The sequence below is a fragment of the Taudactylus pleione genome, unplaced genomic scaffold (genome assembly GCF_031769625.1).
Source record: "Taudactylus pleione unplaced genomic scaffold, aTauple2 ptg000093l, whole genome shotgun sequence".
In the NCBI taxonomy this organism is placed as follows: Eukaryota; Metazoa; Chordata; class Amphibia; order Anura; family Myobatrachidae; genus Taudactylus; species Taudactylus pleione.
In genome coordinates, this window is record NW_028284495.1 from 2,655,324 (window position 1) to 2,682,411 (window position 27,088).

General features: G+C 44.4%; 1 protein-coding gene across 1 annotated transcript in view; it reads right to left on the reverse strand.

The window, feature by feature from the left end:
- Window positions 1-27,088, reverse strand: part of RP1 (RP1 axonemal microtubule associated) — a 668,735-nt gene that overhangs the window by 229,073 nt on the left and 412,574 nt on the right. Inside the window, exons 30-32 of the mRNA XM_088469748.1 lie at window positions 22,037-22,092; window positions 18,860-18,889; window positions 14,490-14,659 (exon numbers count right to left, since the gene is read on the reverse strand). Coding sequence (XP_088325874.1) covers window positions 14,490-14,659; window positions 18,860-18,889; window positions 22,037-22,092 — 256 coding nt within the window. The remainder of the gene's footprint in view (window positions 1-14,489; window positions 14,660-18,859; window positions 18,890-22,036; window positions 22,093-27,088) is intronic.

A 27,088-nucleotide genomic window follows, 5' to 3' on the forward strand; every position in this document is an offset into this window, starting at 1 on the left:
CTGTACATGAATTTTGGGTGCATGAAGAAGCCTATAAGTTGATTTTTGTGCTATTTTTGGGTGGTGGTGGGACGGGAGGAGACGTCAAAGACAATTCTCGCCCTGGGCTCCACTTGGTCTAGGACCGGCCCTGCTTGGCATCACATACAATAGGAATGTGTAGAAAAGTATGGTATTCAATGGGCACTATTTTTCTTATCTATCTTATCTATTTATTTACTTTTATGTAAAAAAAAGATTGAAACTGGGAACAGCTTTAAAGTCCTAACGTTGCTCAGGAAATATCTATATTCTGTTAGCTAGAACAATCTGTTGTATGGAACATACCCGTGTCAAGTTTACAGATTAATATGATGTACTCTGAGAATATGTGGAAGCTGAACGCAAGCAATATGCAGTAACTTATACTACAGCAAATCAATGTGTATACGATCAATACACACCATAATGCTATTAGAAGGCCAGTAACACATTAAGCGGATGTATTATACTTTTACAGGGACTATTGAATGTTCATGTATTTCAGGTCATCCGATTTTTCTTACAAGTATGATAACTAATTAATCTCAGTGTACCGTGTTTGCAGTAGTCACAGCTGCAAAACTAGTGTGTGCATATATACAATGTGTATATACAGTATATATATATATATATATATATATATATATATATATTAGGGGTGTGCACCGGCCACTTTTCGTGTTTTGTGTTTTGGTTTTGGATCTGGATCTTTCTTCGTGTTTTGGATCTGGATTGGTTTTGCCAAAACCACCCTTCCGTGTTTTGGGTTCTGGGTTTTGTGTTTTGGATCTGTATTTTTTTTTAAAAAAGCATAAAAACAGCTAAAATCACAGAATTTGCTGGTTTCTCTGCTCCTATGCTATTATTAACCTCAATAACCTTAATTTCCACTCATTTCCAGTCTATTCTGAACACCTCACAATAGTGTTTTCATGTCCAAAAGGTTGCACCGAGGTAGCTGGATGACTATGCTAAGCGACACGAGTGGGCGGCACAAACACGTGACCCATCTAGGAGTGACACTGCAGTGGCAGACAGGATGGCAGTTAGAAAAACTAGGCCCCAAACTGTACATAATGCAAAGAAAAAAAAGAAGTGCAAGATGGAATTGTCCTTGGGAATGTTGTATAAACAGGACATGCACACTTTAACAAATCAATCATTTCAGCGCCAGGGTCTGCCACACAACTGTGGCTGAAATGATTGGTTCGTTTGGGCCCCCACAAAACAAGCTGGCAATTAATGTGTCCCTGCACAAACTGGCTCTACGGAGGCAAGATGTCATCCTCATCCTCCTCATCCACCGATTCCTCACCCTCTTCAGTGTGTACATCCTCATCCTCACAAAGTATTAACTCGTCCCCACTTGAATCCACCACCACAGGTCCCTCTGTACCTTCTGGAGGCTGGTCTGCCTGGAAGAGCTGATAATTCATTTTGATGAACATCATCTTCTCCACATTCTGTGGAAGCAACCTCCTACGCCTTTCGCTGACAAGGTTCCCGGCTGCACTAAACACTCTTTCGGAGTACACACTGGAGGGGGGGCAACTCAGGTAAAATAGAGCCAGCTTGTACAGGGGCCTCCAAATTGCCTCTTTTTCCTGCCAGTACAGGTATGGACTGTCTGACATGCCTACTTGGATGCTGTCACCGATGTAATCCTCCACCATTCTGTCAATGGTGACAGTATCATATGCAGTGACAGTAGACATGTCAGAAATTGTTGCCAGGTCCTTCAGTCCGGACCAGATGTCCAAACTTGGTCCTGCCTGCCCTGCATCTCCGCCAGCGGGTTGCTTAGGATACCTAAGTTTTTTCCTGGCAGCCCCAGTTGCGGGAGAAAATGAAAAAGGAGCCGTTGACGTGTCACGTTCCGCTTCAGCTGACAGTGTGTTCACCAGCAGGTCTTTGCACCTCTGCAGGCTTGTGTCGGCCGGAAAGAGAGACACCACATAGGCTTTAAACCTAGGATCAAGCACGGTGGCCAAAATGTAGTGGTCTGATTTCAACAGATTGACCACCCCGGAATCCTGGCAAAGCGAATGAAGGGCTTCATCCACAAGTCCCACATGCCGAGCGGAATCGCTCCGTCTTAGCTCCTCCTTCACTTTCTCCAGCTGCTTCTGCAAAAGCCTGATGAGGGGAATGACCTGACTCAAGCTGGCTGTGTCTGAACTGACTTCACGTGTGGCAAGTTCGAAGGGCTGGAGAACCTTGCACAACACGGAAATCATTCTCCACTGCGCTTGAGTCAGGTGCATACCCCCTCCTTTGCCTATGTCATAGGTGGATGTATAGGCTTGTATGGCCTTTTGCTGCTCCTCCATCCTCTGAAGCATATAGAGGGTTGAGTTCCACCGCGTCACAACCTCTTGCTTCAGGTGATGGCGGGGCAGGTTCAAGAGTGTTTGCTGGCGCTCCAGTCTTCGGCACGCAGTCGCTGAATGGCGAAAGTGGCCAGAAATTTTTCGGGCCACCCAAAGCGTCTCCTGCACGCCCCTGTCGCTTTTCAGAAAATTCTGCACCACCAAGTTTATTGTGTGAGCAAAACATGGGACGTGCTGGAATTTGCCCAGATGTAATGCCCGCACAATATTGGTGGCGTTGTCAGATATCACAAATCCCCAGGAGAGTCTAAGTGGGGTAAGCCACTGGGCGATGATTTCCCTCAGTTTCTCTAAGAGGTTGTCGGCGGTGTGCCTCTTACTGAAACCGGTGATACACAGCGTAGCCTGCCTTGTAACGAGCTGGCGTTTCTGAGATGCTGCTACTGGTGACGCTGCTGCTGTTGCTGCGTAAGGTGATACATCTACCCAGTGGGCTGTCACAGTCATATAGTCCTTAGTCTGCCCTGTTCCACTTGTCCACATGTCCGTGGTTAAGTGGACATTGTGTACAACGGCATTTTTCAGGACACTGAGGACACTTTTTCTGACGTTTCTGTACAGTCTCGGTATCGCCTGCCTAGTGAAGTGGAATCTAGACGGGATTTGGAACCGGGGACACACTACCTCCATCAATTGTCTAAATCCCACTGCACTAATGGCGGATACCGGACACACGTCTAACACCAACATAGCAGTCAAGGCCTCAGTTATACGTTTTGCTTCAGGATGACTGCTGTCGTACTTCATCCTCCTCGCTAAGGACTGTTGGAGGGTCAATTGTTTAGTAAAAGTAGTGGTGTTCCTACTTCCTCTCTGGGATGATGAACGACTCCCAGCAGCAGCAACAGCAGCAGCGGCAGCAGTAGGCGTAGCAATGCAGGATCCTCCAGAGGAATCCCGGATAGGAGAGTCAGTCATGCCAGTGACATGGCCTGCAGGACTACTTCCGATCCTGACTAAGGAGGAAATTGACGAGGAGGGAGTTGACGGTGTGGTTTGCAGGCGCTTGGATACAACAGGACAACGGGATTTAGGTGTCCCTGGACTGCTTACGGTCTTAGCCAAAGTTTCTGAACTTGACAGTAACTTTTTATGAACGCGCTGCAGGTGCCGTATAAGGGAGGATGTTCCTAGGTGGTTGACGTCCCTACCCCTACTTATTTCACCTTTACATATGGTACATATGGCAAGACAGTTGTTGTCCAGATTTGGATAGAAATATTGCCAGACAAAAGAGGTGGAATGTTTGGTCTTCTGCCCAGGCATGACCGTGATGGGCTTTTTCATCCCACGGACAACAACTGTCTCCCCCGGAGCCTGATTTAAACAAACCACATCACCATCAGAATCCTCCTCGCCAACTTCCTCCTCAGCGCCAGCTACACCAGTATCCTCATCCTGTTGTACTTCAACAGTGACATCTTCAATTTGCATATCAGCAAGTGGACTGTGGGTGCTCCTTTCAGCACTTGCAGGGGGCGTGCAAATGGTGGAAAGAGCCACCTCTTCACGTCCAGTGCTGGGAAGGTCAGGCATCGCAACCACCACCACACTTGGACTCTCCTTGGGGATTTGTGATATCTTCTTAGAAAGCACAGTTCTTCGCTGTGCTTTTGCCAGCTTAACTCTTTTGATTTTTTTAGTGGGAGGAGGGCTTCCATCGTCATGTGAAGCTGAACCACTAGTCATGAACATACTAGGGATCGACCTTAGCCGTTCCTTGCCACTCCGTGTCGTAAATGGCATATTGGCAAGTTTACGTTTCTCTTCAGCTGATTTAAATGTCTTTTTCAAGGTCATTTTCCTGAACTTTGCCATTTGGGATTGTATGTGCCCTCTACTATGACATTGGGCATCGGCCTTGGCAGACGACGTTGATGGCATGTTATCGTCTATGTCATGACTAGTGGCAGCAGCTTCAGCACTAGGAGGAAGTGGTTCTTGATCTTTCTCTATTTTATTTTTATCGGAGAAAGTTTGGTCCTCCATTTATGTTATATCGATTTGATATATACGTGCGGCTAAACACAGAAAATAATTTTTTTTTTGGTTTGGACTGGAGTGTACTTTGTGGGTTACAGCACCCTTTAACGGTCAAGCCAGCCGGCCCTTTACTTATGACACAGGCGCACGCTTGGCACTACTTTGTTGATGCACGTGCGGCTACTGCGCACACAATTCACAAACACAGAAAATAATATTTTTTTTGGTTTGGACTGGAGTGTACTTTGGGGGTTACAGCACCCTTTAACGGTCAAGCCAGCCGGCCCTTTACTTATGACACAGGCGCACGCTTGGCACTACTTTGTTGATGCACGTGCGGCTACTGCGCACACAATTCACAAACACAGAAAATAATATTTTTTTTGGTTTGGACCGGAGTGTACTTTGGGGGTTACAGCACCCTTTAACGGTCAAGCCAGCCGGCCCTTTACTTATGACACAGGCGCACGCTTGGCACTACTTTGTTGATGCACGTGCGGCTACTGCGCACACAATTCACAAACACAGAAAATAATTTTTTTTTTGGTTTGGACTGGAGTGTACTTTGTGGGTTACAGCACCCTTTAACGGTCAAGCCAGCCGGCCCTTTACTTATGACACAGGCGCACTCTTGGCACTACTTTGTTGATGCACGTGCGGCTACTGCGCACACAATTCACAAACACAGAAAATAATATTTTTTTTGGTTTGGACTGGAGTGTACTTTCGGGGGTTACAGCACCCTTTAACGGTCAAGCCAGCCGGCCCTTTACTTATGACACAGGCGCACGCTTGGCACTACTTTGTTGATGCACGTGCGGCTACTGCGCACACAATTCACAAACACAGAAAATAATTTTTTTTTTGGTTTGGACTGGAGTGTACTTTCGGGGGTTACAGCACCCTTAACGGTCAAGCCAGCCGGCCCTTTACTTATGACACAGGCGCACGCTTGGCACTACTTTGTTGATGCACGTGCGGCTACTGCGCACACAATTCACAAACACAGAAAATAATTTTTTTTTGGTTTGGACTGGAGTGTACTTTCGGGGGTTACAGCACCCTTTAACGGTCAAGCCAGCCGGCCCTTTACTTATGACACAGGCGCACGCTTGGCACTACTTTGTTGATGCACGTGCGGCTACTGCGCACACAATTCACAAACACAGAAAATATATTATTTTTTTAGCACTTGGGGGGAGCGCCCCTGATGGACAGAGCACCCCCTGGACAACACTACAGCTCTCCTTTAGGACTGGGACACTGCACAGGACTTTGGAGTGGACACAGCCCCTATGGAGAACTGACTGCACAACACAGTCCAGCCAGCCCCTATGGACTTTGAAGTAGTGGACACAGCCCCTATTAACAACAGCAGCACAGCACAACACAGCCAGCCCCTATGGACTTTGAAGTAGTGGACAACAGCAGCACTACACTACACTACACTACACAGCCCTAACTCCCACCCTCCCTCTTCACTGTCCACAGCCGAGTGAGAAAATGGCGCCGACGCGGGTACCTTATATAGGATCCAAAACCCGCGAGACTCGGAAGGCGGGATGATGACGTTTTGCCTCGATTTCAGATCCGAGTCAGGCGGGAAAAGTCGAGCCTGACTCGGATCGGACTCGGATCGGGGGGGCTCGGGGGGGTTCGGATTTCAGAAATCCGAACCCGCTCACCCCTAATATATATATATATATATATATATATACACACACACACACACAGACACACACTGTATATATTGACACTGACACCTTCAAGTTGAAGAAGAGGGATAAACCATACAAAGTGACTGACAGTGGGACTCTGTAAAATGTAAATAAAAATAATTACTCGTTATGTTGTTCTATTTCTAATAATAAACCACCTATATCTTCATTTCTCAGTAAGTGCCAATTCTTCATTTTTTCTACCAAGAGAGGTATATTTACAGTATATTAGAGATATGCGCCAACCCCCTTGTTTTGGTTTCATCGTCGTGTTTTGATTTTGCCAAAACCACTCTCACGTGTCTTGATTTTGGTTTTGGATCTACATATATTATTTAAAATGAATAAAAACAGCTAAAATCACATAATTTGGGCCTGTTTATTAACCTCAATAACATTAATTTCCATAAAATTTTGACCACCTCATAGAGTGTTTGGAGAAGCCTGTACAGATCAGTGTGATGTGTGCAGTGCTTATGTGTGTGTACAAGTAAATAAAGTGTCAAAAATGTAAAAAGAAAAATGCGTTGGACCCCTCCCCCCAAAGCACAACCAACACCGGTCATTTTTGTAGCTGTCCTGTTTGTGAAAATAAGGGGAAAAAAAGACATATAGGTGCCCTGTATTTTATGCACCCAGCACGATGCTCCTGAGCCAGTCCTGGTTGTGAAATATGGGGGAAAATGACGTAGGGATCCCCGGATTTAAAACAAACAGTACCGGGCTCTTTCTAGCGGGCATGTAATGCCACAGCCAGGGCACACGCTTATATTGGTACCCCCGGCCGAAGCATTCAGCATCCCTCCCTTGTCAGGCTGAGGATTCCTGAGGAAATGGGGACCCCCAATAAAGGGGTTCCTCTCTCCCAGGCACCCAAGGCCTGCCCTGAAGCCTGGGGATATCTCTGGTACCCCTGAGCAGTGGATGCCAAGTTGATTTTCCATTTGTGTCAAAAATAGAATAATATTGTCATTTACAGGAGGATTGCAGATCCCAGCAAGCCTCTCCTGCATGCTGGTACTTGGCAAACCTCAAGTACCAGCAAGCATGGGCATTAAGGGTCCGCTGGTACCTGTAGTAGTCCTGTAAAAGAAATCTAAAAGAAAAAACAGGACACACATACACCAAATGTTGTATTTATTTTTTAGTCATGCATACACTCACATATATACACACAATATATATTAACCTTCACTTCCTGTAGCCATTCTGTCCACTTGCCCAAGTTGCATTCCCGATTGTTTAAAAAAAAATTACATACTCACCTACCCCTTGGGTCAGATCATCTACGTTACATGCAGGCATCCCACATCTTGACAAATCAAAAAAACTCACATTTCCAGACACCTATTGCAAACAATAGGCCAGCTCAGCTTTTCCATACAGTGGAGATGCTTTGAAAACCAGCATGCCTGCAGCATGATGAATCCCTCTCCCAGTCAAGATGCAATGAGTTTGCAAAATTCCTTGCAGATAAAGTATCCTCCATCCGGGCTGGAATCCCCACAGTGCCATCAAAGGAGTGCCAAACTATCAAGGTAAGCCACCTGTCTCCCTGGAACAGCTTTGACATAATGGATCTAAAAGACATTGCTAAAATTATCAGAATGTTGCGACCCACCACCTGTGATCTGGACCCTGCCTCAACCAAGCTTCTCATAGGTTGTATAGACATTATTGGCCCTGTAATTGCAAAAATAGTTAAATTCTCTTTGCAAACAGCCATTTTTCCAGAACCACTAAAGGAAGCAATTGTTAGACCACTTCTTAAAAAACCTAATTTAGACCCTGACTGCATGACCAACTATAGACCAGTATCAAACCTTCCTTTTCTAGGAAAGGTCAATGAAAAAGTGGTGGCAATGCAACTGGAAACCCACGTCTCAACCCATGAAATTTATGATCCATTCCAGTCAGGATTCAGGAGAAGACATAGCACTGAAACAGCCCTGGTATGTGTGCTTAATGATCTTCTGATGGCAAGAGACAGAGGTGATTGTTCAATCTTAATCCTTCTGGATCTATCAGCAGCATTTGATACTGTGGACCACGGGATCCTAATTGAGCGAATGAAAAATCTCTGTGGACTGGATGGCACAGTCCTTAGCTGGTTCAAATCATTTCTCACTGGCAGGTCGCTTTCAATTTTGTGGCTCCAACCTTATGGAACTCACTTCCCCGCACAGTTCGAGAGGCCTCCACTCTAGAATCCTTCAAAAATAGACTCAAGACTCACCTATTCACCCAAGCATTACACTAATGTCCCTTGTTTAAGCTTATTTTGTATTTTGTACTGTAAATGTAAAGCACTTTGAGTCCTTTAGGAGAAAAGCGCTATATAAATAAAATTATTATTATTATTATTATTATTATTATTGACACAGTACTGTCCTTTAAGGACAGTACTCCCCAATGTGGCATCTTCCAAGATTTCCTTCCATAGAAAACTATGGGGAGAGCATCCATTGGCTGAGAGAGGCGAGCCCCTGGCTCTCTCAGCCAATGAATGCTTCCCCTATAGGTTTCAATGGTGGGAATGACCACTAATAACCCATTCCCACCATTGAAACCTATGGGGGAAGCATTTACGTACATACAAGGGCCAGTTATCGAATTGATCAGAAGGCAGTGGAGTTACTAGGTATCCGGTACCTCCCACTACGTGTCCCTGACCGGGCGAACATGCCGGCCATGATTAAATTAAAATTTCTGGATGATCTAGCTAATGGGTGGTCCGGTGCACACCCGGACCACCCCTCTCAGCTTGAGCTGGAATCAATAATAATGTTTGGCCACTTTTCCATCTTGAGGAATTTGGCTGACTGCTCAGGGTCCTCACAGGAACTGCACTGTACTAAGTAACAAGTGTCACATTAATATATATATATATATATATATATATATATATAAAATAAAATAAAGGGGTGCACTCACCAGTCTGTCAGCAATTTTAAATTGTATTCTTTATTCCAACATCATAAAACAGACTGAGAATTCTCATTCCCTTTATTATGCTTATGTTTTTGGTACTTGGGTTTTTTCCTGTACTGAATATTGATGGAAGCACCCCAGCAAGTTGAATTATTTAAGTGAGTGTGGACTCTGCATGATTATATATATATATATATATATATATATAAACACACTGACCTCTTACCCAAGGATAAAGTGTAAGACCGGCATTCACATTCAGTTCCAAAAAGGCTTTGGGCCTGATTCAGAGCCGTTCGCTATTTGTGGTCGTTCGTTCAAAAACAAGGGGTGGCTATTCAAATGATCCGTTCGCAAATTGCAGTCTGTTCCCACCTCTAAGTCTGAACGAGCGAGCAAAACATACGCTCGTTTATTTGATAAAAACGCCCCCTGGCCGCACGCATCATACGTCATGTCCGCTATTTATTAGATTAATCGAGTACATCGTACAGCGTATGAACTGCTCGCTATTCTTGTGGTTGGTGTTTTCAACCGCTATTTTGCGAGCAGTTCTGAGTTAAAAAAAAACAAGTGACGTGGTCAATGACGCTGCTGTATTAATTATGCACTCCCTTAAAACGCCCGTTTTGACCTTTAAGCACGCCTGCGTTCGGATCTCCACTCCCCGTTTTCAAGCACCTTCCCCTGTTACCACCCACATACGCCTCATTCTGTCACTCAAAATAGCAGGCCCTCGCTATATTGCGTACCAACGATTTTCGGCTGCACTGACTGGTTCGCGCATGCGTACTAAAACCGTACGCATGCGCAGATGTGCGAACATCGCTCGGAACGAGCGTACTGCCGCTAGCGAGTGGCTCTGAATGAGGGCCTTTATTCCAAAAGCATAGCAAACATACAGACTGGTGTGATGGTAGGTGTCCAACAGCCATTTCAACTTAGCCTTGTCAGTTTTTGTCAGGGGCTATGGACTGAATGTGAGTGCCGGTCTTTTACTTCACCCTTTGGGCAAGAGGTGAGTGTGTTTACACATTAACTACTTCTGGACTTGTGCACCTTCTATTATAACTATTGAGAGCAGTCTCAGAGTTTTATTTTATATATATATATATATATATATATTTATATATATATATATATACGGTGCTGTCAATATATATATATATATATATATATATACTGTTTATATATATATATATATATATATATATATATATATATTAGGGATGTGCGCCAGACCATTTTTGCTGGATTTGGATTTGGTTCTAATTCGTCGTCCGGCTTTGGATTTGGATTTGCTAAACTGCGGTGACTGGCTTTGGATTTGGATTTGGATTTTTTTACAAAAATTTACAAAAAAAAGCTAAAATCACATAAATTGGTCTTTTTTTTCTTCCTAGAGTATATTACTAACCTCAATAACATTAATTTCCAGTCAATTTAGAACACCTCACAGCTTATAATATTGTTTTCAACATTATTGGCCAAAGGTTGCAGTGAGCTGACTGGTTACTAAGCGACAAAGCAGCGGCACAACGACACAGACACCACAGTATAAAGCACATCTATGACACATTGCCACACAGCAGTGGCAGAAATGAAAAGTAGTGCACCCACCCAGTGGGAAACGGCCAGCAGAATCACAGTACTTACAAAGTGGGCTACGGCCCAAGGAGTCACAGTGCACAATCTTATTCACATTACACCGCACATAGTGCCCCTGATTCACATTACACCATAAAGTAGTGTCTCTTATTTATGTTACGACACACAGTAGTGCCCCTTTTACACAATGCCTACAGTAGTGACCCTTATACACAAAGCCCACAGTAGTAATGCCCCTTATACAATGCCCACAGTAGTAGTGCCCCCTATGCAGTCCCCTTAGTAGTAGGTCCCCCTATGCAGTGCCCCCAGTAGTAGTATGCCCCCCCAGTAGTATGCATCCCATTATCAGCCCCCCAGTAGTATACCCCCATTAGCAGGCCCCCAGCAGTATGCCCCCCAGTAGTATGCCCCCCTAGTAGTATGCCCCTCATTAGCAGGCCCCCAGTAGTATTCCCCCCATTAGCAGGCCCCCAGTAGTATACCCCCCCAGTAGTATGCCACCCCAGTAGTATGCCCCCCATTAGCAGGCCCCCCCAGTAGTATGCCCCCTACAAGCAGGCCCCCAGTAGTATGCCCCCCAGTAGTATGCCCCCCATTAGCAGGCCCCCCAGTAGTATGCCCCCCAGTAGTATGCCACCATTAGCAGGCCCCCCCAGTAGTATGCCCCCCATTAGCAGGCCCCCAATAGTATGCCCCCCAATAGTATGCCCCCCATTAGCAGGCCCCCAGTAGCATGCCCCACAATAGTATGCCCCCATTAGCAGGCCCCCAGTAGGACACCCCCAGTAGTATGCCCCCATAAGCAGGTCCCCAGTAGTATGCCCCCCAGTAGTATGCCCACCATTAGCAGGCCCCCCAGTAGTATGCCCCCCAGTAGTGTGCCCCCCATTAGCAGGCCCCCAGTAGTATGCCCCCTCAGTAGTTTTCCCCCCATTAGCAGGCCCCCAGTAGTATGCCTCCCCAGTAGTATGCCCCCCATTAGCAGGCCTCCCCAGTAGTATGCCCCCCATTAGCAGGCCCCCAGTAGTATGCCCCCCAGTAGTATGCCCCCCCCAGTAGTAGGCCCCCCATTAGCAGGCCCCTCCAGTAGCAGGCCCCCATACACACATGAAAAAAAAATTACCTGTATCCCCGCTCCAGCCGCCGTCCGCTCTGCTGCCACGTGACGAGAAGGGAGCCGGAAGACGGAGCTCCTGAGTGAGCTCCAGCCAGCTCCCTCCGTGCAGCAGCCAATGAGAGTCTGTGTGACTCTTTGGCTGCTGTAACAAACACACAGCTGCCGCTGGCGGCTGTGTGTTTGTTCTGTGTAGGGCAGACCGCTATCACAGCGTTCTGCCCTACACTCGAGGAGCCCTGATGTTGGATTCTCTAGCGAGAATCCGACATCAGGCGGCCACCGTTCGGCTCCGAATGGGGATCCGAGTCAGGCGGGGATCCCGTATGGTTGGAGCAGTTCGGATTCCACAGAATCCGAACGGCTCATCTCTAATATATATATGCATATGTAACTCCACCAGAAACAGGACGGCACTCAGAGATTTTTTTTTTTTGCTTACTAATCTCTGAGTGCCGTCCCGTTTCTGGTGGAGTCATATGTGATATATTGGACAGGCACCGGAGGATTATCATCGTTTATGTGACAGAGTTATCTTTCCACATAGTCCCCATAATTGTCTAGGCATTTGTTCCAACAGTACACCAAGGCATCTATCCCGGTATAGAAGAAATCTGTGTCAAGTGCCTGAAGCCAGGACATGGCGGCTTGCTGAACTTCACCGTCGTACCCAACATGAACACTTTTTCCTGTACCCCAGCTGCTCATGAACGATGTTCAGTTCATCAGCAATATCTCTGACTCAAATACGTCTCTCCTCCTTAATCAGACCTTCAATGCAGCACAAATTGCCATCTGGGGTGGACATGCTTGGCCGGCTGGATCGCTGCTCATCTTGTACGTCTGTTTTGCTGATATCAAAGGCAGTGCACCAAACCCAAACCAGTTTCCATGACATGATGTTATCACTGTACACCTAGACAGGTTGGCGATGAATTTCCCTTTAGATGCAGAAATCTGATCACACTATGCACCTCAGTGTTTGACCATGTTTCTGCCAGCCCCGCCATCTTGCAACTGATGTTGGGACAGTATGACTGATATGTGGCACAGTCTAATGGCCGTGAGGGGAAGTAGTGGTCTATCTGCTCTGGCGTGGCAGGAAATTCGCATGAAATAAAGAACATTACACACGTGAGAGGTCTTGCTACCTTACTTATAGAACCACCGTAGGGCGTTTGTGTGTGTATACAGTATACATATATATGTATATATATATATATATATATATACTAGCTGTTATTTGTGCCATCACCTGACATTTTATTTGGCAGACTGCTACTGGCCACATCTTTACCCGCCACACGCAGGTCACGCAGCCCAGTGCTCACAGATTGCCGCCGGCTGTACCTTTTCCCACCACTCGCCCTAAGGACACACAGCCTGGCACACAGTTTGGTATATTGTTTCCTACTTACCCCCCTTGAGTAATTATGTAAGTATGTAATTATCATAATATAGCCTATTCTATTCCCTGAAATATACATACAATAGTGAAGGTTTTATCTCAATTTTCAGTAGGTTTTCAGTAAACCTGGAACAAACAAACAAATAAACAAACAAATAGACAGACAGACAGACAGCCAAAAATTCTAAAACTGGACAATTCGGTCTAAAATGAAACTGCCAATAAATGTTACAATTACTGATAAAGTTACAGTTTTATTTATAGGTGTGTGTGTGTATACATAGTGACACTGACACCTTAAAGTTGAATAAAAGGGAAAACTATTGTAAAGTGGCTGACAGTTGGCGTCTGTGCAATAGGGAATGCTGGTGCTACATAAATAAATAATAATAATAGTGACGCTAGTGATAGTGAGCCACGTGATGGAATAATAATTAGGCCTTAAGTCATACCTGCCAATATTTCAAAAAGCAAACATATGACATAATAAGCTTTTTCCATGATCTACCCAAATCACATCCAGATTCAACCAAACCATGCCTACATCATATCATAGTAGGCCGTTTCCGTGAATCAGGACAGTTCTGCCACAAAAGAGACTTTTGAAAGTCAGGCCTTACTGCTGTTATGTCACATTAAATAGTACTAGTGAGAACAGAGATGGGAGCTTCAAGGCTATTACACTGTTGTGGCCCAAGTGATCTTGATCTGGTTATTTCTGGAATGGAGAGGGCCAGACTGCATCACAAGGAAGCATGGTGGCATCCCAAGCTGATGAAGGGGCATGATTGATTACACAATCTGGAAACCTTACTAGCATTTGGAAGTGGTAAGCCACCACCAACCCTATTCCCTACCCTGTAAATACTTGTGCACTGACACATGAACCAGCATTCTGCACCTGTTCACCATTGCTCTGCTGTTCAGAGAAGTGGTAAGAGAGACATACTGTACCTCTCAATGTTCCAGGCAGTTAAGATAAACTTTCTAGATGTTGGTATGGTGGGGTTGTCCATACAGAATGGGAACAGTTGGATGTGACAACAAGAACAAAGACAGAACTTATTCAACTTTTGTTTGATTGTTCTTTGTGGTGAGTTTAAACATCAGAGTGACTGTAAATAGTCAGCCAAATATGGCAGCTTTTTAAACTAATTTAGATTTACATTAAGGCATTATAGTGGTTTTCACTCAAAAAACAGTTTATACCAAAACATCAATGGCTTCATAAATTCAGAAAACTGAACAGATATTAATACATCCTAATAACAGACTTGGCAGGGATTTAGCTAAATGAGTGTATGTGTACTTACAAAAAACTCATCCTTAGAGTCAGGAAGAAAAGCCGCCACGCCAGCTGTTTGTGGCACAACAGGAATGTCACTGGTTTTCCCATCTGATCCATAAACTATGAAATTCACTTTTAACTCATTACTCTGTGAGGAATCATTTGCCGTTTTTACTTGTATAATCCATAATTTCCCTAAAACAAACAAAAAAATAAATGAGCATGAATTTTCCAATATAATAATCATTTAAATTATATCCTAAAACCTATGCGCAACACTAAAATGCTTCTTAAAATATACCTCCGGAAGCCGGTGGATTGGAGAGTGACATTTAGCTCTAATACGAGGGGTATTCAATTAGCCCCGATCATTTTTCGGGGGTGAAAAACTGAACTTTTCCCTATTTTTAAGTTTCGGGCAATTAAATTAGAGCCCCTTTTTCCTACGAAAATTATCTGTTTACAGGAGGAAACAAATGGAATCCGTGATAAGTTCACAGACTTATGTGTTTTCGCAGGGATGTAGTGAGTATGCCGGCGGACGAGAAGCCCGACCCGGGACTAAAGATAGGCGTCAAAATGCCTATCTAAATACCGACGCCAGAATCTCGACAGCCGTCATCCCAATCAAAGGTACCTCAGCTATTAGCTGCAGGGGGGAGGGTTAGGTTTAGGCACCACAGCATGGTTAGGGTTAGTATACTTACCCGACCCCAGTCGGGATACCGAGCATTGGGATGCTGCCTGCATTTTGACAGTTGGCATTCCGACTGCCGTTATTTCATACCCAACCCGTTTTCGCAGGTGGATTCTTGAAAAGAGGCTACAGATACGCCCAAGTTCATTGTGGCTGTTCGCACGACTAAGTGTGTATGCATCGTGCCACAGTGTGCTATGGCGCATCCCCGATCTCGGTGGTGCATCTTCAGTCCTATGGAGACGCAAGTGCGCGTATCCGATCACGGGAGTCCGTGCGCTACAGACAAGGATGTAGTTGGGCATATCTAATTATCAGGGATTTTATTTCAGGTCATGCTGAGGTCCCACAAATAAATCCCCGATACTGCCAAACTTCAGGGCTAATTTACTGCGGCTAATTGCATTCCCCTCTAAGTTTAAGAAATTCATATACATTTTACTAGTCTGAAAAATGCAATTAAATCATATGCTGTTTAATGCTTACAGTACAGTATATGAAAATGTGCATCAAAAATACTTTAAACATAGAAAGTCTGTAATAACTACACAATGTTCAATATATGTGATATCCCAAACAAAACTGCAGCTTTTATTTTTACTCCCCGCAGTCGTATTTTACTGTTCTCCTGGTATAATTTACTTTCTTTGTTTTTTCCTGCCTCTTTTCCCCACTGTATTATATAGTATTTAGTAGATGAGATAGAGTACAATTCAGGGCAATATGTATGTTTATGTAGACATACAGTACTTGAAGGTTGCAAACAGGGCTGCATAGTGTATAACTGGGGCCCATAATATGAATAGTAGGGGATAACATGCCACTCTAGTGCCAATGAGCAGAATCTCTATGTAGAGCCTAGGTGCTTGCCTACAATCCCGAAATGTCTGGTAGACCGCCGATATTCGGGAGATCTACCATATTCCCAAGAGAGTTAATCGGTCTCAGTCCACTGCTAGTGAATTGTGGTGAATTGCATCATTTTTGGTCTCATCCCCTTGTTGCTCAATGACTTAATTGTGGCATTCAAGAGCGGGGAGGCAGGCCTGCAACGATACGATTCATAGGACTATGTTCCACTGTACCATACGCATATCGCGCAGCATCCATTCAGTGATGGGAGAGGGCTGGGGGAAGCCCAGCTAGTGAGGCTTCCGCCAACCTGACGTTATTTGGAGGCGTGCCATGCGGGCACACCTCCAAATAATGTCACATAGGGGGCGTGGCCTATGGTAATTAGACCATGCCCCATTTGCGGTCGATGTTTGGGTGTACTGTAGAGAGCCAACACAGGGTGCTCCGACCCCTGGATCCGGCCCTGGTATAAGGGGAGTACAATGAGGGGTCTAATAATATGGAATTGTATGAGAGCAATTCCTAGAAAATTATTTGAATATATAAGTTGCACTGTGATAGCACATTATAGTATAGCATACTATAAAGTAATATTATAGAGTGATATCATGATATAGCATATTAGATATACTGTAGCTACCATGAAAGTGCAGGGAATCCGGGAACTGGACTGGAAATTCCATCAAACCCTCCAGGAATAATGTCCCAATAAGCTGTGCATAGGGGCTGATTATTATTAGTAACCTTTATTTATAGGGTGCCAGAAAGCACCTGCAGAGCCTTACAGAGAGCATACACAGATAATGCAAACATAACAGGATATAGAACTTGATGAGCAAACTAGGTGAGTCTCATCGCAAGTCCGGTGGTCGCGATAATCGCGACCATCGCCAGGCCGCCCGCTAAAGCTGTGGGTGGTCACCCACAGCTTAGCGAGCGGCCTGGAGGCCAGTGAAAAAAAAAATAGGCCTGTCCTGATTCAGAGCGAGTACTCGCACATAGGGCCTGATTCAGACCCACTCGCGAGCGGCTGTCCGCTCGCAAGTGGGTCGATGTTATGCACTGAGAATGCGCACGACGGAGGGAGCTCCGTCGTGCGCATGCGCCAGACGCGACGAGCGAAGGAAAGTCCTTCGCTCGTTGTGTCCGATCAAAGGGGGCGTGCTGTCAATGTTGATTGACAGCACGCCCCCTTTGGTGGGCGTGCCTCCCTGACGGGGGCGTTCCCACGGGAACGCCTCCCGTCAGAAGCCGGCCCACTGACATCCCTAGTGATGTCAGTGGGAGTGATTTTGGCTCTGATAGAGCCAAAATCACTCCGGAGCTTGCGGTTGAAAACCTCAACCGCAGGCTCCGGCTCGCAATTTCGATGGTCGCGATGGTCTCGACCATCGCGGCCATCACAAAGCACGCTCGTATAGCCTGTGGGTGGTGACCCACAGCTATACGAGCGTCCAGGAGGACGCTCCATGAAAATGGAGCCCGGCCCTCATTCAGAGCGTGCGCTCTGCTCAGAGCGTACGGCTCTGCATGAGGGCCATAGCGAGCGTCTCTGAATCAGGGCCCTAGTACTATAAAGGGATAAAGGTCCTCATTCAGAGCCGTAGGCTCTGAGCAGAGCGCATGCTCTGAATGAGGGCCGCCCTCCATAATTATGGAGCGTCCTCCTGGACGCTCGTATAGCTGTGGGTCACCACCCACAGCCTATACGAGCGTGCAGTTTGATGGCCGCTATGGTCTTGACCATCGCGACCATCGCCACTGCGAGCCGGAGCCTGCGGTTGAGTTTTTCAACCGCAAGGCCCTGAGTGATTTTGGCTCTATCAGAGCCAAAATCACTCCCACTGACATCACTAGTGATGTCAGTGGGCCGGCTTCTGACGGTAGGCGTTCCCTTGGGAACGCCCCCGTCAGGGAGGCACGCCCCCGGCACGCCCACCAAAGGGGGCGTGCTGTCAATCAACATCGACAGCACGCCCCCTTTGATCAGCCACAACGAGCGAAGGAAAGTCCTTCGCTCGTCGCGTCTGGCGCATGTGCACGACGGAGCTCCCGCCGTCGTGCGCATGCGCAGTGCACAACATCGACCAACTTGCGAGCGGACAGCCGCTTGTGAGTGGGTCTGAATCAGGCCCAAAGGTTTCAAAGAAAGAAATATTCAAGTAATTTAACAGACACTTGAACTTGTCTTTCTCTTTCTATCTACAATAAAATATGCCCTTCAGAAATTCAATCATAACTGCTGTAAGTATAAATATAAGGTGGGATTTGGCGCTATTAGTCCAGGGATATAGATAGTACAAAATAAAGTTCCAAATGGTCAATAGATATCTTTCTTTCTAGTAATGAGATAAATAAGGTTATAATTTAAGGTTATAATCCCACCTTATTTATATTTGTTTATTTGTATATCTGGGAGGTTGTAAAACTCCTTTGGTGTGGGAGGCTGCTTTTTGTTTGTTTTTGCGCAATCTTGTAATTTAATATTTCTATTGATATTTTCTGTAAGTATAAGAAAGACAGGCAACTTCCTACTTAACAGTTGTTTGACAACCTATGCTACTCCAACTGCGGTAACACAAGTCTGAAAGTAAAGAATTGAGCCTAAAAGGTTTTCCTAACGGAGTCTCTGAAGTAACTACCTTTGTACAGTATTTTCAATTACTTCCCGACCAGCAGTGACACATTTTCATCACATTAGAGAAATTCATTATCGCGCACATACTAACTTTGTACTTTTACTTAGCATTGAAGTATGTTTTTTTCTATTCTTTACTTCAAAATGACTTTCGCTATGCTGATTCACAGTGTGATTATCTCTCCTGGCCTGCTGTGTTTCTTACCTTCCATGTCTTCTTCCGGATTTTCCCTTTCTGCAAACAGAACAGATAAAATTAATCATCAGTCAGTTTTCCAAATGAATAATAACATGATAATGAGCTGAGAATTCACAACACTTTACATTATCATTAGAGAGCTGAATCAACAAGCTGTTCTCTCTTTTGAGTTTTCAATGAAACCCCAATTTGTACCTTTGTAGTTTAGCAGTGGCTATGAAACACTAATCATGGTATTTGTATGTTTCTCACATTCATTTTTACATTTGTTGGTTCTTGTAATGTGTCCACTAGTGTATGTAGTCAACTGTTAAGATTCAGTCCTTCTGTAAAGACAAGTGGAAATCTACATCTAGGACTCCATTTGGGATGTAGTTATTATCCCAGCTGTCGGGATGTTGGAGCTCAGATTACTGGCTCCGGAATCCCGACATTATTTATTTATTACCAGTTATTTATATTTATATAGCGCGCACATATTCCGCAGCGCTTTACAGAGAATATTTGTCAATTCTCATCAGTCCCTGCCCCAGTGGAGCTTACAATCTAAGTTCCCTATCACATGCACACACACATACACACTAGGGTTAATTTTGTGCCAATTAACCTACCAGTATATATTTGGAGTGTGGGAGGAAACCGGAGTACCCGGAGGAAACCCACGCAAGCACAGGGAGAATATACAAACTCCACACAGTTAGGGCCATGGTGGGAATTGAACCCACGACCTCAGTGCTGTGAGGCAGTAATGCCACCATTACACCGTCTGTGCTGCCCACATCAATCAGTATCACAGGGCTGGAATCCCGACCGCCTGCAACCTGACAGCAAGTAGTGGGTTAGGGGGAGTGCTAGAGTTAGGGTTAGGGGTTAAGGTTAGGCACTAGGGGGAGGGTTAGGGCTAGGCACTAGGAGGGGAGAGTTAAGCTGGGTACACACTAAACAATGTGTGTACCCTGCGGTGCGGCTGACGACCCCCCCTCCCCGCCGACATATCAGGCGGCCGGTACACATTAGATCCGGTGTCCAACTGCCCAATATATCTGCCCCGCCGCATACATCTGCTTGGAGTAACGGTGGGATCAACAGGACCTGAGAGGAGCTTCTTGCAAGGTTGCTGTTTGCTGATTGGTTTCATACCCTCCTCTGTAAAATGCTCACTTGTCTACTTAATATTGTAGACCACCATATATGGTAATTAAGCCTAAATGTAGGATCTGTCACATTTTTATGATCAGACCTTACTACAGTACACTATGGGAAGTTTGTTTATGTGTCTTTTTGAGGTTCACACTTTGGAAATGAGCAAATGAGAAAGCTGCATCAGAGATACCACTCTCAAAGATATTCAAGTGTGAAATTATATTGGCTGATATATGCGCCTCCTGGACTCTCAGGTGATATTTGTTAAATACCCTAAATAGTACACGGATGTGCTCCCATGTGAGTAAAAGAGAATCTACATAACGATAAAAAGAGAAAAAGTACTCTCCTGATCTAATGATACATAAAACTTAGCTTTTATTGATGAGAATAATATAAAAATAAAATAGAAAAAATTCTCACATATAATACAAGAAACAACAATTTCATGAAATACAATACTTATTCAATAAAACACCTTAATAATAAGATCTAAATGATCAATATTATGGGTCACAAAGATGCCGAAATAATGCACTGTAAATTTGAGCCCAGGGCGCATCTACCAATATATGGGGTTAAAAATACCAAAAATTCATACAATGCCCCATATCCATAAAACAATGATCTCACGATGTTAGGTGCAACAGGCAAACATTCAAAATATATATGATGTAAAGATGATTAAACCAAACGATAAGGAATAGATTAAATATAACTATCCTCAGGCGAAAATAAAGTGTTAACTATTCAAACATATATATATATATATATATATATAGGAAAATCCTTGCTTTAAAGCATTGTCAGATTGAGCTGCATGTAGGGCCAACCTGATGATGCGGCTGACGACCCCGTGGGAGCGCGCAACGGCCGACATTGTGTGTACACACTTGACGATTTGAAGATTTGTCATCCCTATCCGTCGGAATCGAGCAAAGCATTCAAAGTATTGTTAAGTGTGTACCCAGCTTTAGGGTTAGGTACTAGTGGGGGAAGGTTAGGATCAGGCACTAGGAGCAGAGGCTAGGTTTAGGCAGTGGGGAGGGAGGGCTAGGTTTAGGCAGCGGGGAAGGATGACTAGGTTTAGGGGTAGGGTTAGGATACATACCGACAGTGATTCGGACTGTCGTGATCCCGAGCGCCGGCATCCCATACCCAACCCCTCCATTTCGCCTTCATCTAGCACACAAGGGTCAATGTACAGTTTAATGCCTTCTGTGGAGGAATCATGTGTATGTAGCTCTGTGCATGCTCCATGGCTGAGTGCACGCATCTACCAGCTGTTCTGATGCATAAGTATCTCAGCCACATATTCCCTTTACGACTTGAGGGGTGTAACTGGATTATAATAGGGCATTGACATGTAGCTAAGGTTTAGTGAGTGCATGTACGCAGGACTATGGACTGTGTATGTGTATGCCTAGAGCCATCTGTTTTCAGACACATCACCGGTTCAAGGACAGGACTGAAGCACTGGTAATGATGGTGGCTATAAAATACAGAAACATAGAGTGCCAGCCATCTATAAGAAGGGACAGCAGTCTGCAGCTTTATGTCTGCTCCTCCAAGTTTGTAATAGACTGGGGGTGTGACATGGATGGTCGGGTCAAAATGTTCACAGTCAGAATGCCGACAGTTTCTGTATGTCGACATGGTTAAACCGTTGACATGTATATAATGATGACATTTAACATGTCTGCATCAGAATGCCATCATACAGTTTTTGCTTATTTTTATGGTTAGGGCTAGGGTTAGTTTTACGGTTAGGGTTAGTCAAAGGGTTAGGGTTAGTCTGAGGGTTAGGGCTAGGGTTAGGCTTAGGGCTAGGGTTAGTTTTAGGGTTAGGCTTAGGGCTAGGGTTAGGCTGAGTTTTAAGGATAGGGTTAGGTTAAAATAAGCAAACAATGGCATGTTGACATTCTGGTGTCGACATATTATATGTGGCCATTTTAAACTTATCATTTTTGAATGTCGACATATTGGTTCTTTGAGTAGGTGCGTCATTAATAGCCAGGTCATAGTAATACTTCTACTTACCACTAGCAAACAGTACTCTTTCCGTTTTCCCATCTTCCTGCTTCTCATCCAGCCATCTGAGTGAGTTTAGTTACAAATATATTATTCAAGCATTATATAAATACGAAAACTATTAAATCGTGGAAAAATGGTATGCAGCGCTATATTACACCAGAAGACAATTAGCTATGTGGCTTCATTAGGAGATTTTCTTTTCTTCTTCTTATAAACAGGAAATAAAATTAAAAGCTTAATGCATTACTTAATTACTTGTTCATTTTAATTCAATTTGCATAAATTAAACAGTTTTAGTCTGAATTGCAAAAATCAGCATTGGGCAGTAAAAACCCAGTTCTGGGCCCATGTGATTGGCTTTGTAAAAGTGAGCCTATGTTTTTCCTGAGCTTCATTGTTTTACAGAGAATGATTGTGGTGTGAAAAGCAATAGTTTACATAGGTAGAGGAGTTAGAACCACTGAGGCTCTGGGCAGGTAAGGGTGTTAGAGGGCATGGCCACTCATATACATTGCTATGGTGCACGTCATCACAAAGCAGTGTTGCTCGCAATCGGGGCCTTAATTGTGGCATCGCAGGGGGCATGGGTACACATTCACTTCATGGACAATTATTGAGGCCAGAGTAATCTGACCCACCCCCACTCCACCCTCTTGATGCCCCTGGGTGGAGTTGAGGAGTGAGGAAGCTCCTTGCAAAGTCCAGGGTGAGTGTAAGGGTACTCCTAGTTCTGTAGAGGAGTGCATAAACAATATTTAATTTTGGGACATGGGCAGAACTACCACCCATATCGGAGAAATCTGCTGAGGTTCCTCGATGGTACATTCAGTGGATACTAAATATTTGCTGCTATCCTCCCAAAATGGCTATTTGGGAAAAACCCAACAATATTATTTGGTAAATAGGTTCCTAAGGAGAATTAGTTCATGACAAACTGTAACATGTAAATTATCATGGCTTACCTTGCACAGGCTTTAGACCATGCATGTACAGAATAAAATCATGCTAAAGAGGGGGAGGAGCATAGAGGATGCCGTGGAGGGATTAGAAGATCCCTCTCTGATGATGCTGTCCCCATAGGATTAGAATGGCTAACAACATTTCTAAGCTTTTTGGAGCCTGGTAAATTGGCTCAGACCACAAGCTCCATTGAGAATAATGAGTACTGCAGTCTGCAGTGTTAGTTTGCTTAATGCATGAGGAAAAGGAAATAGCAAGCTCAATGAGATTGTTTTACCAGCGTATGTAAATATTGATAGTATTTCCAGATTGCTCACTGAACTCCTTAGCTGTGGTTCATTATGGGAGGTTGACACTCACTATGTCCACAGTTAGTATGTTGACGTGAGAGGCGCCGGGATCCAGACACGGGTGTTGTGCTATTTAGAGTATTTTAACTGTGCAGGTATTATAACATTAAACATGTCAGTAAGTGCCATGGTGGGAAGTGGCATGGTTAGCTGAGGTTGCTTCTAATAATATTGAGGAAGAGGCAGGGCCATAACCAGAGGTTGACCAGGATAGCACTCTCCAGGGCCGCTGATGGAGGTAGGGGGCACCACAGGAGCCATAGTTTACCGCAGCCCCTGCATGTGTTTCTTAATACATTGGGGTGAACTTTAATTTCTTATTACAGCAATAGGAAATTATAATTATCTGGTTTAAAACCGGATTATTGATAAATTGGCCCCACGGACTCTGCACTATCATGTCATCACTGCCCCTTAGACCCTTTGTTTTTCATAGTAGCAGTGGAGAATTGTGTTTTGTGTTAGTGCATTTTGTATACTAATGAATTTATGATAATTGATCATATCACAGAACAATAGTCTAATTTTTGCATATAATCCATTCACATGGCTTCTAAACAGAGTGAAATACAGTAGCAATAGGACAATGGGCGGGATGCATGATGTATCGCATTTTGGATGCGGTGTATCCCGCCACCCATGCTGGCGTTAATTATGCCGGTATGCATGAAGAAAATCACAAAGGACAGCTATCGCGGTGAGAGCTGTCCTTTGGGAATGAGGGACTTCCGTGTCTATTACCCAGAAGTCCCTCTGGTGTCATTCTGCACATGCGCAGAATGACACACGCACCGCGGGGGGTGCTGGGAGGGATCCGATTGGATCCCTCTTACGGTACTCTCCGAAGAGAAGCCCATAGGCTTCTATAAGGTAAGGCCATCAAAAGAAGATAGCGTTACCCACCACATCTAAGCCTGGTGCATATGAGAAATGTGATCAAACCCATGTTTTCAGAGTTTTACTGCATTTCTCACATTGCTGTATCCCACCCAATACTCAATAAGAACACCATCGTGCAAGTTGGTAACAAACAATGTGTTCCTTCAACCAACAATCAATGAGGATAATCATCCTTATGTAGGTTTTTTTTATCAAACATATGAAGACAATTCCTATTCCCAGATGGTAACCAAAGGATAGCTTCTGAAGAAGAACCAATAGGTTCGAAACAGCGTTATGCAGTGTGTGGCTGTTGGACACTGTATGGACATTTTGCTGTCACTACCAAGGATGGTCTTGTTTCCAGGACTTCACCTATCCTTTGGTTACCATCTGGGCAATGAGTATGAGGACATTCACCTAATGGAACCGTTGGTGATTTGTTGTATGGTTGTATATATTTTACATTGTGAGTGCAATTTATATTAAAACCTTTTAATCTTGTATAAAGGTGTCTGATCTACTGGTCTCTCTTGTTTGTGTTTCTCCACTTATTTCTTTATGAGTATTGGACAATAGTCTTGAGAGTACAACAAAGGGTGAGAAGGAGTTTTCACTGTTTACATGTTTTAGATTTTAGGTCCACGTGTAACCAGCCAATGAGCGGGTGCTACATATAAAGCGGCCTCTGATTGGCTGTCGGGCCGTGGGATTCCCAAGGAGGCCCGCCAGCTGTCATTCGCGAAGTATTGATGTGTGTGACAACACATAGCAATACTTGTCCATATGGGTTCCGTTACTCGGTTTGTTATGTTGCCAAGACCCCTGGATGCTACGGAGAGCAGCGTGAGGATGGAGGTGAGCATCAGATCTTTATTCCAGGTACATCCAAATGGATTCTACATGGGACAAGTGGACAGACCAGCTGGCAACAGGTAAGTATGTGTGAGTGAGGTAGGTGTGTAATAAAGTTTTACTTTAGACGGTGTGTGTACTGTCTTTTTTTTAACTATTTATTTTACAGTGGAAGTACGGGTGCTGGCCGCCTGCTGGCACTTGAAGTTCCACAAGTGTAAAAGGGCAGGCATGCTGGCACCTGTAGTTCCACTGTAAAATACAATAGTTTATAACTATTTAACACATTATTACCCCTGTAATCACAGCCATGGGGTGCGGGGAAGATCCCCAGGCTTCAGACCAAGCCTGGGGTTTTGTGAGAGGGAGGACTCCTTCTTGTTGGGTCCCCACCTTCCCTGAGATCCCCGGCTTGGGCTGACCGGCTTGTTGTGCGAATGCTTTGGCCATGGAAACAGGTAATAGGGTCTACTGGCTATGGCATTACACCCCAGTCGGTTTGGGTCCGGTGCTGGTTTTAAATATAGGGGGACCCCTATGCATGTTTTTCCCCCTATATTTAAAACCAGCACTGCCCCTGCAGCCAGGTGCTGGTTCCTAAATTACGGGGGAACCCTATTCATTTTGTTTCCCATAATTTTAGGAACCAGGACTGGCTGACAAGTCCGGGGCTGGTTATACTTTTGGGGGGGGGTCCATAAGTAATTTTTTTTCATTAATTTATCTCTTTTTTTACTATTTACAGGCAGAAACATACATGGATCACACAGATCTGTGTATGTTTCTGCCAAACTTGCAGCTCACAGGCAGGAGAATTGATTTCACAAATGTTTACAGGAGTGTTGTCCGTTCTCTAATATGTAAAGCATATTAGATAAACATTATCAAAACTATTAGAAATTTTAATTAGAGATGTGCGCTGACCCCCATGTTTTGGTTTTGGATCTGGATTTATTTTTGTGTTTTGGTTTTGCAAAACCACCCTTGTGTGTTTTGGTTTTTGGGCTGTTTTTGAAAAAAAAATTGAAAATAAAAATGTTTTTAAAAACAGCTAAAATCATGTAACTTATACAATCCAAAACCGAAAATTCAGATTTAAAATTTAAATTCCGAACCACGAAAAGATCAGAAAGCAACTTGGATTTATCTGGATTCACAAAATTCAAATGTATTCGGATTTCTGGAGAAACTAACTGCACGTCTTTAGTGTCCTGCATTACGGTTTGACACCTGTCAAACCGTAATGCAGGTTTCCTAAGGCGAGCTCAGGGAGGACAGAAACCTCCCGCGGAGCAGAAGGGCAAATAAAATCATAAAATCAAGATTAAAAAAAAAAAAAAAGCCGCTCTGCTGTGAATCACAGCTAGCAAATGTGATAAGGATCAAGTTCAACGGAGTATGTATGAGTAAGCAACCTCTATGTTGTTTCTGTAGTAACCTCTTATTTTCTCCCTTCTCCTTCAATCTCTACACTGGCTCCCCTTCCCCTTCAGAACTCAATTCAAGGTTCTTACACTCACCTACAAAACCCTCACTCAATCTTCTCCCATTTACATCTCTGACCTCATCTTCCCTTCACACTCCCGCCCATCCACTTCGCTCAACAAATGCATGCCGTCTCTCTTGCCAACTGATTACTTCCTCCCACTCCCGCCTACAAGATTTTGCCTGTGCTGCTCCCTACCTCTCCCTATCAGACTCTCCATCTCTCTACATACTTCATCAAAACCTATCAGCTCTCATCCTAACTCACTACCTCATGCTCTTTCCTCCCTGTCTACCCCATCTGTGTCACACCTATTTGTCTGCCTCTCCCCTTTAGAATGTAAGCTCTCACAAGCAGGGCCCTCTTCCCTTATGTGCTTCTCCTTTTACTTTCTTCTACGCCTTACTCCCTACAAGGACACTTTATTACTGACTCCCTGCTGCTTATTTTGAGTGTTATAATCGCTATGGCAGCAGCAATGTGTACAAACCATGTCCTTGTCCTGCATTGTATTGTACTGTAAGTCAC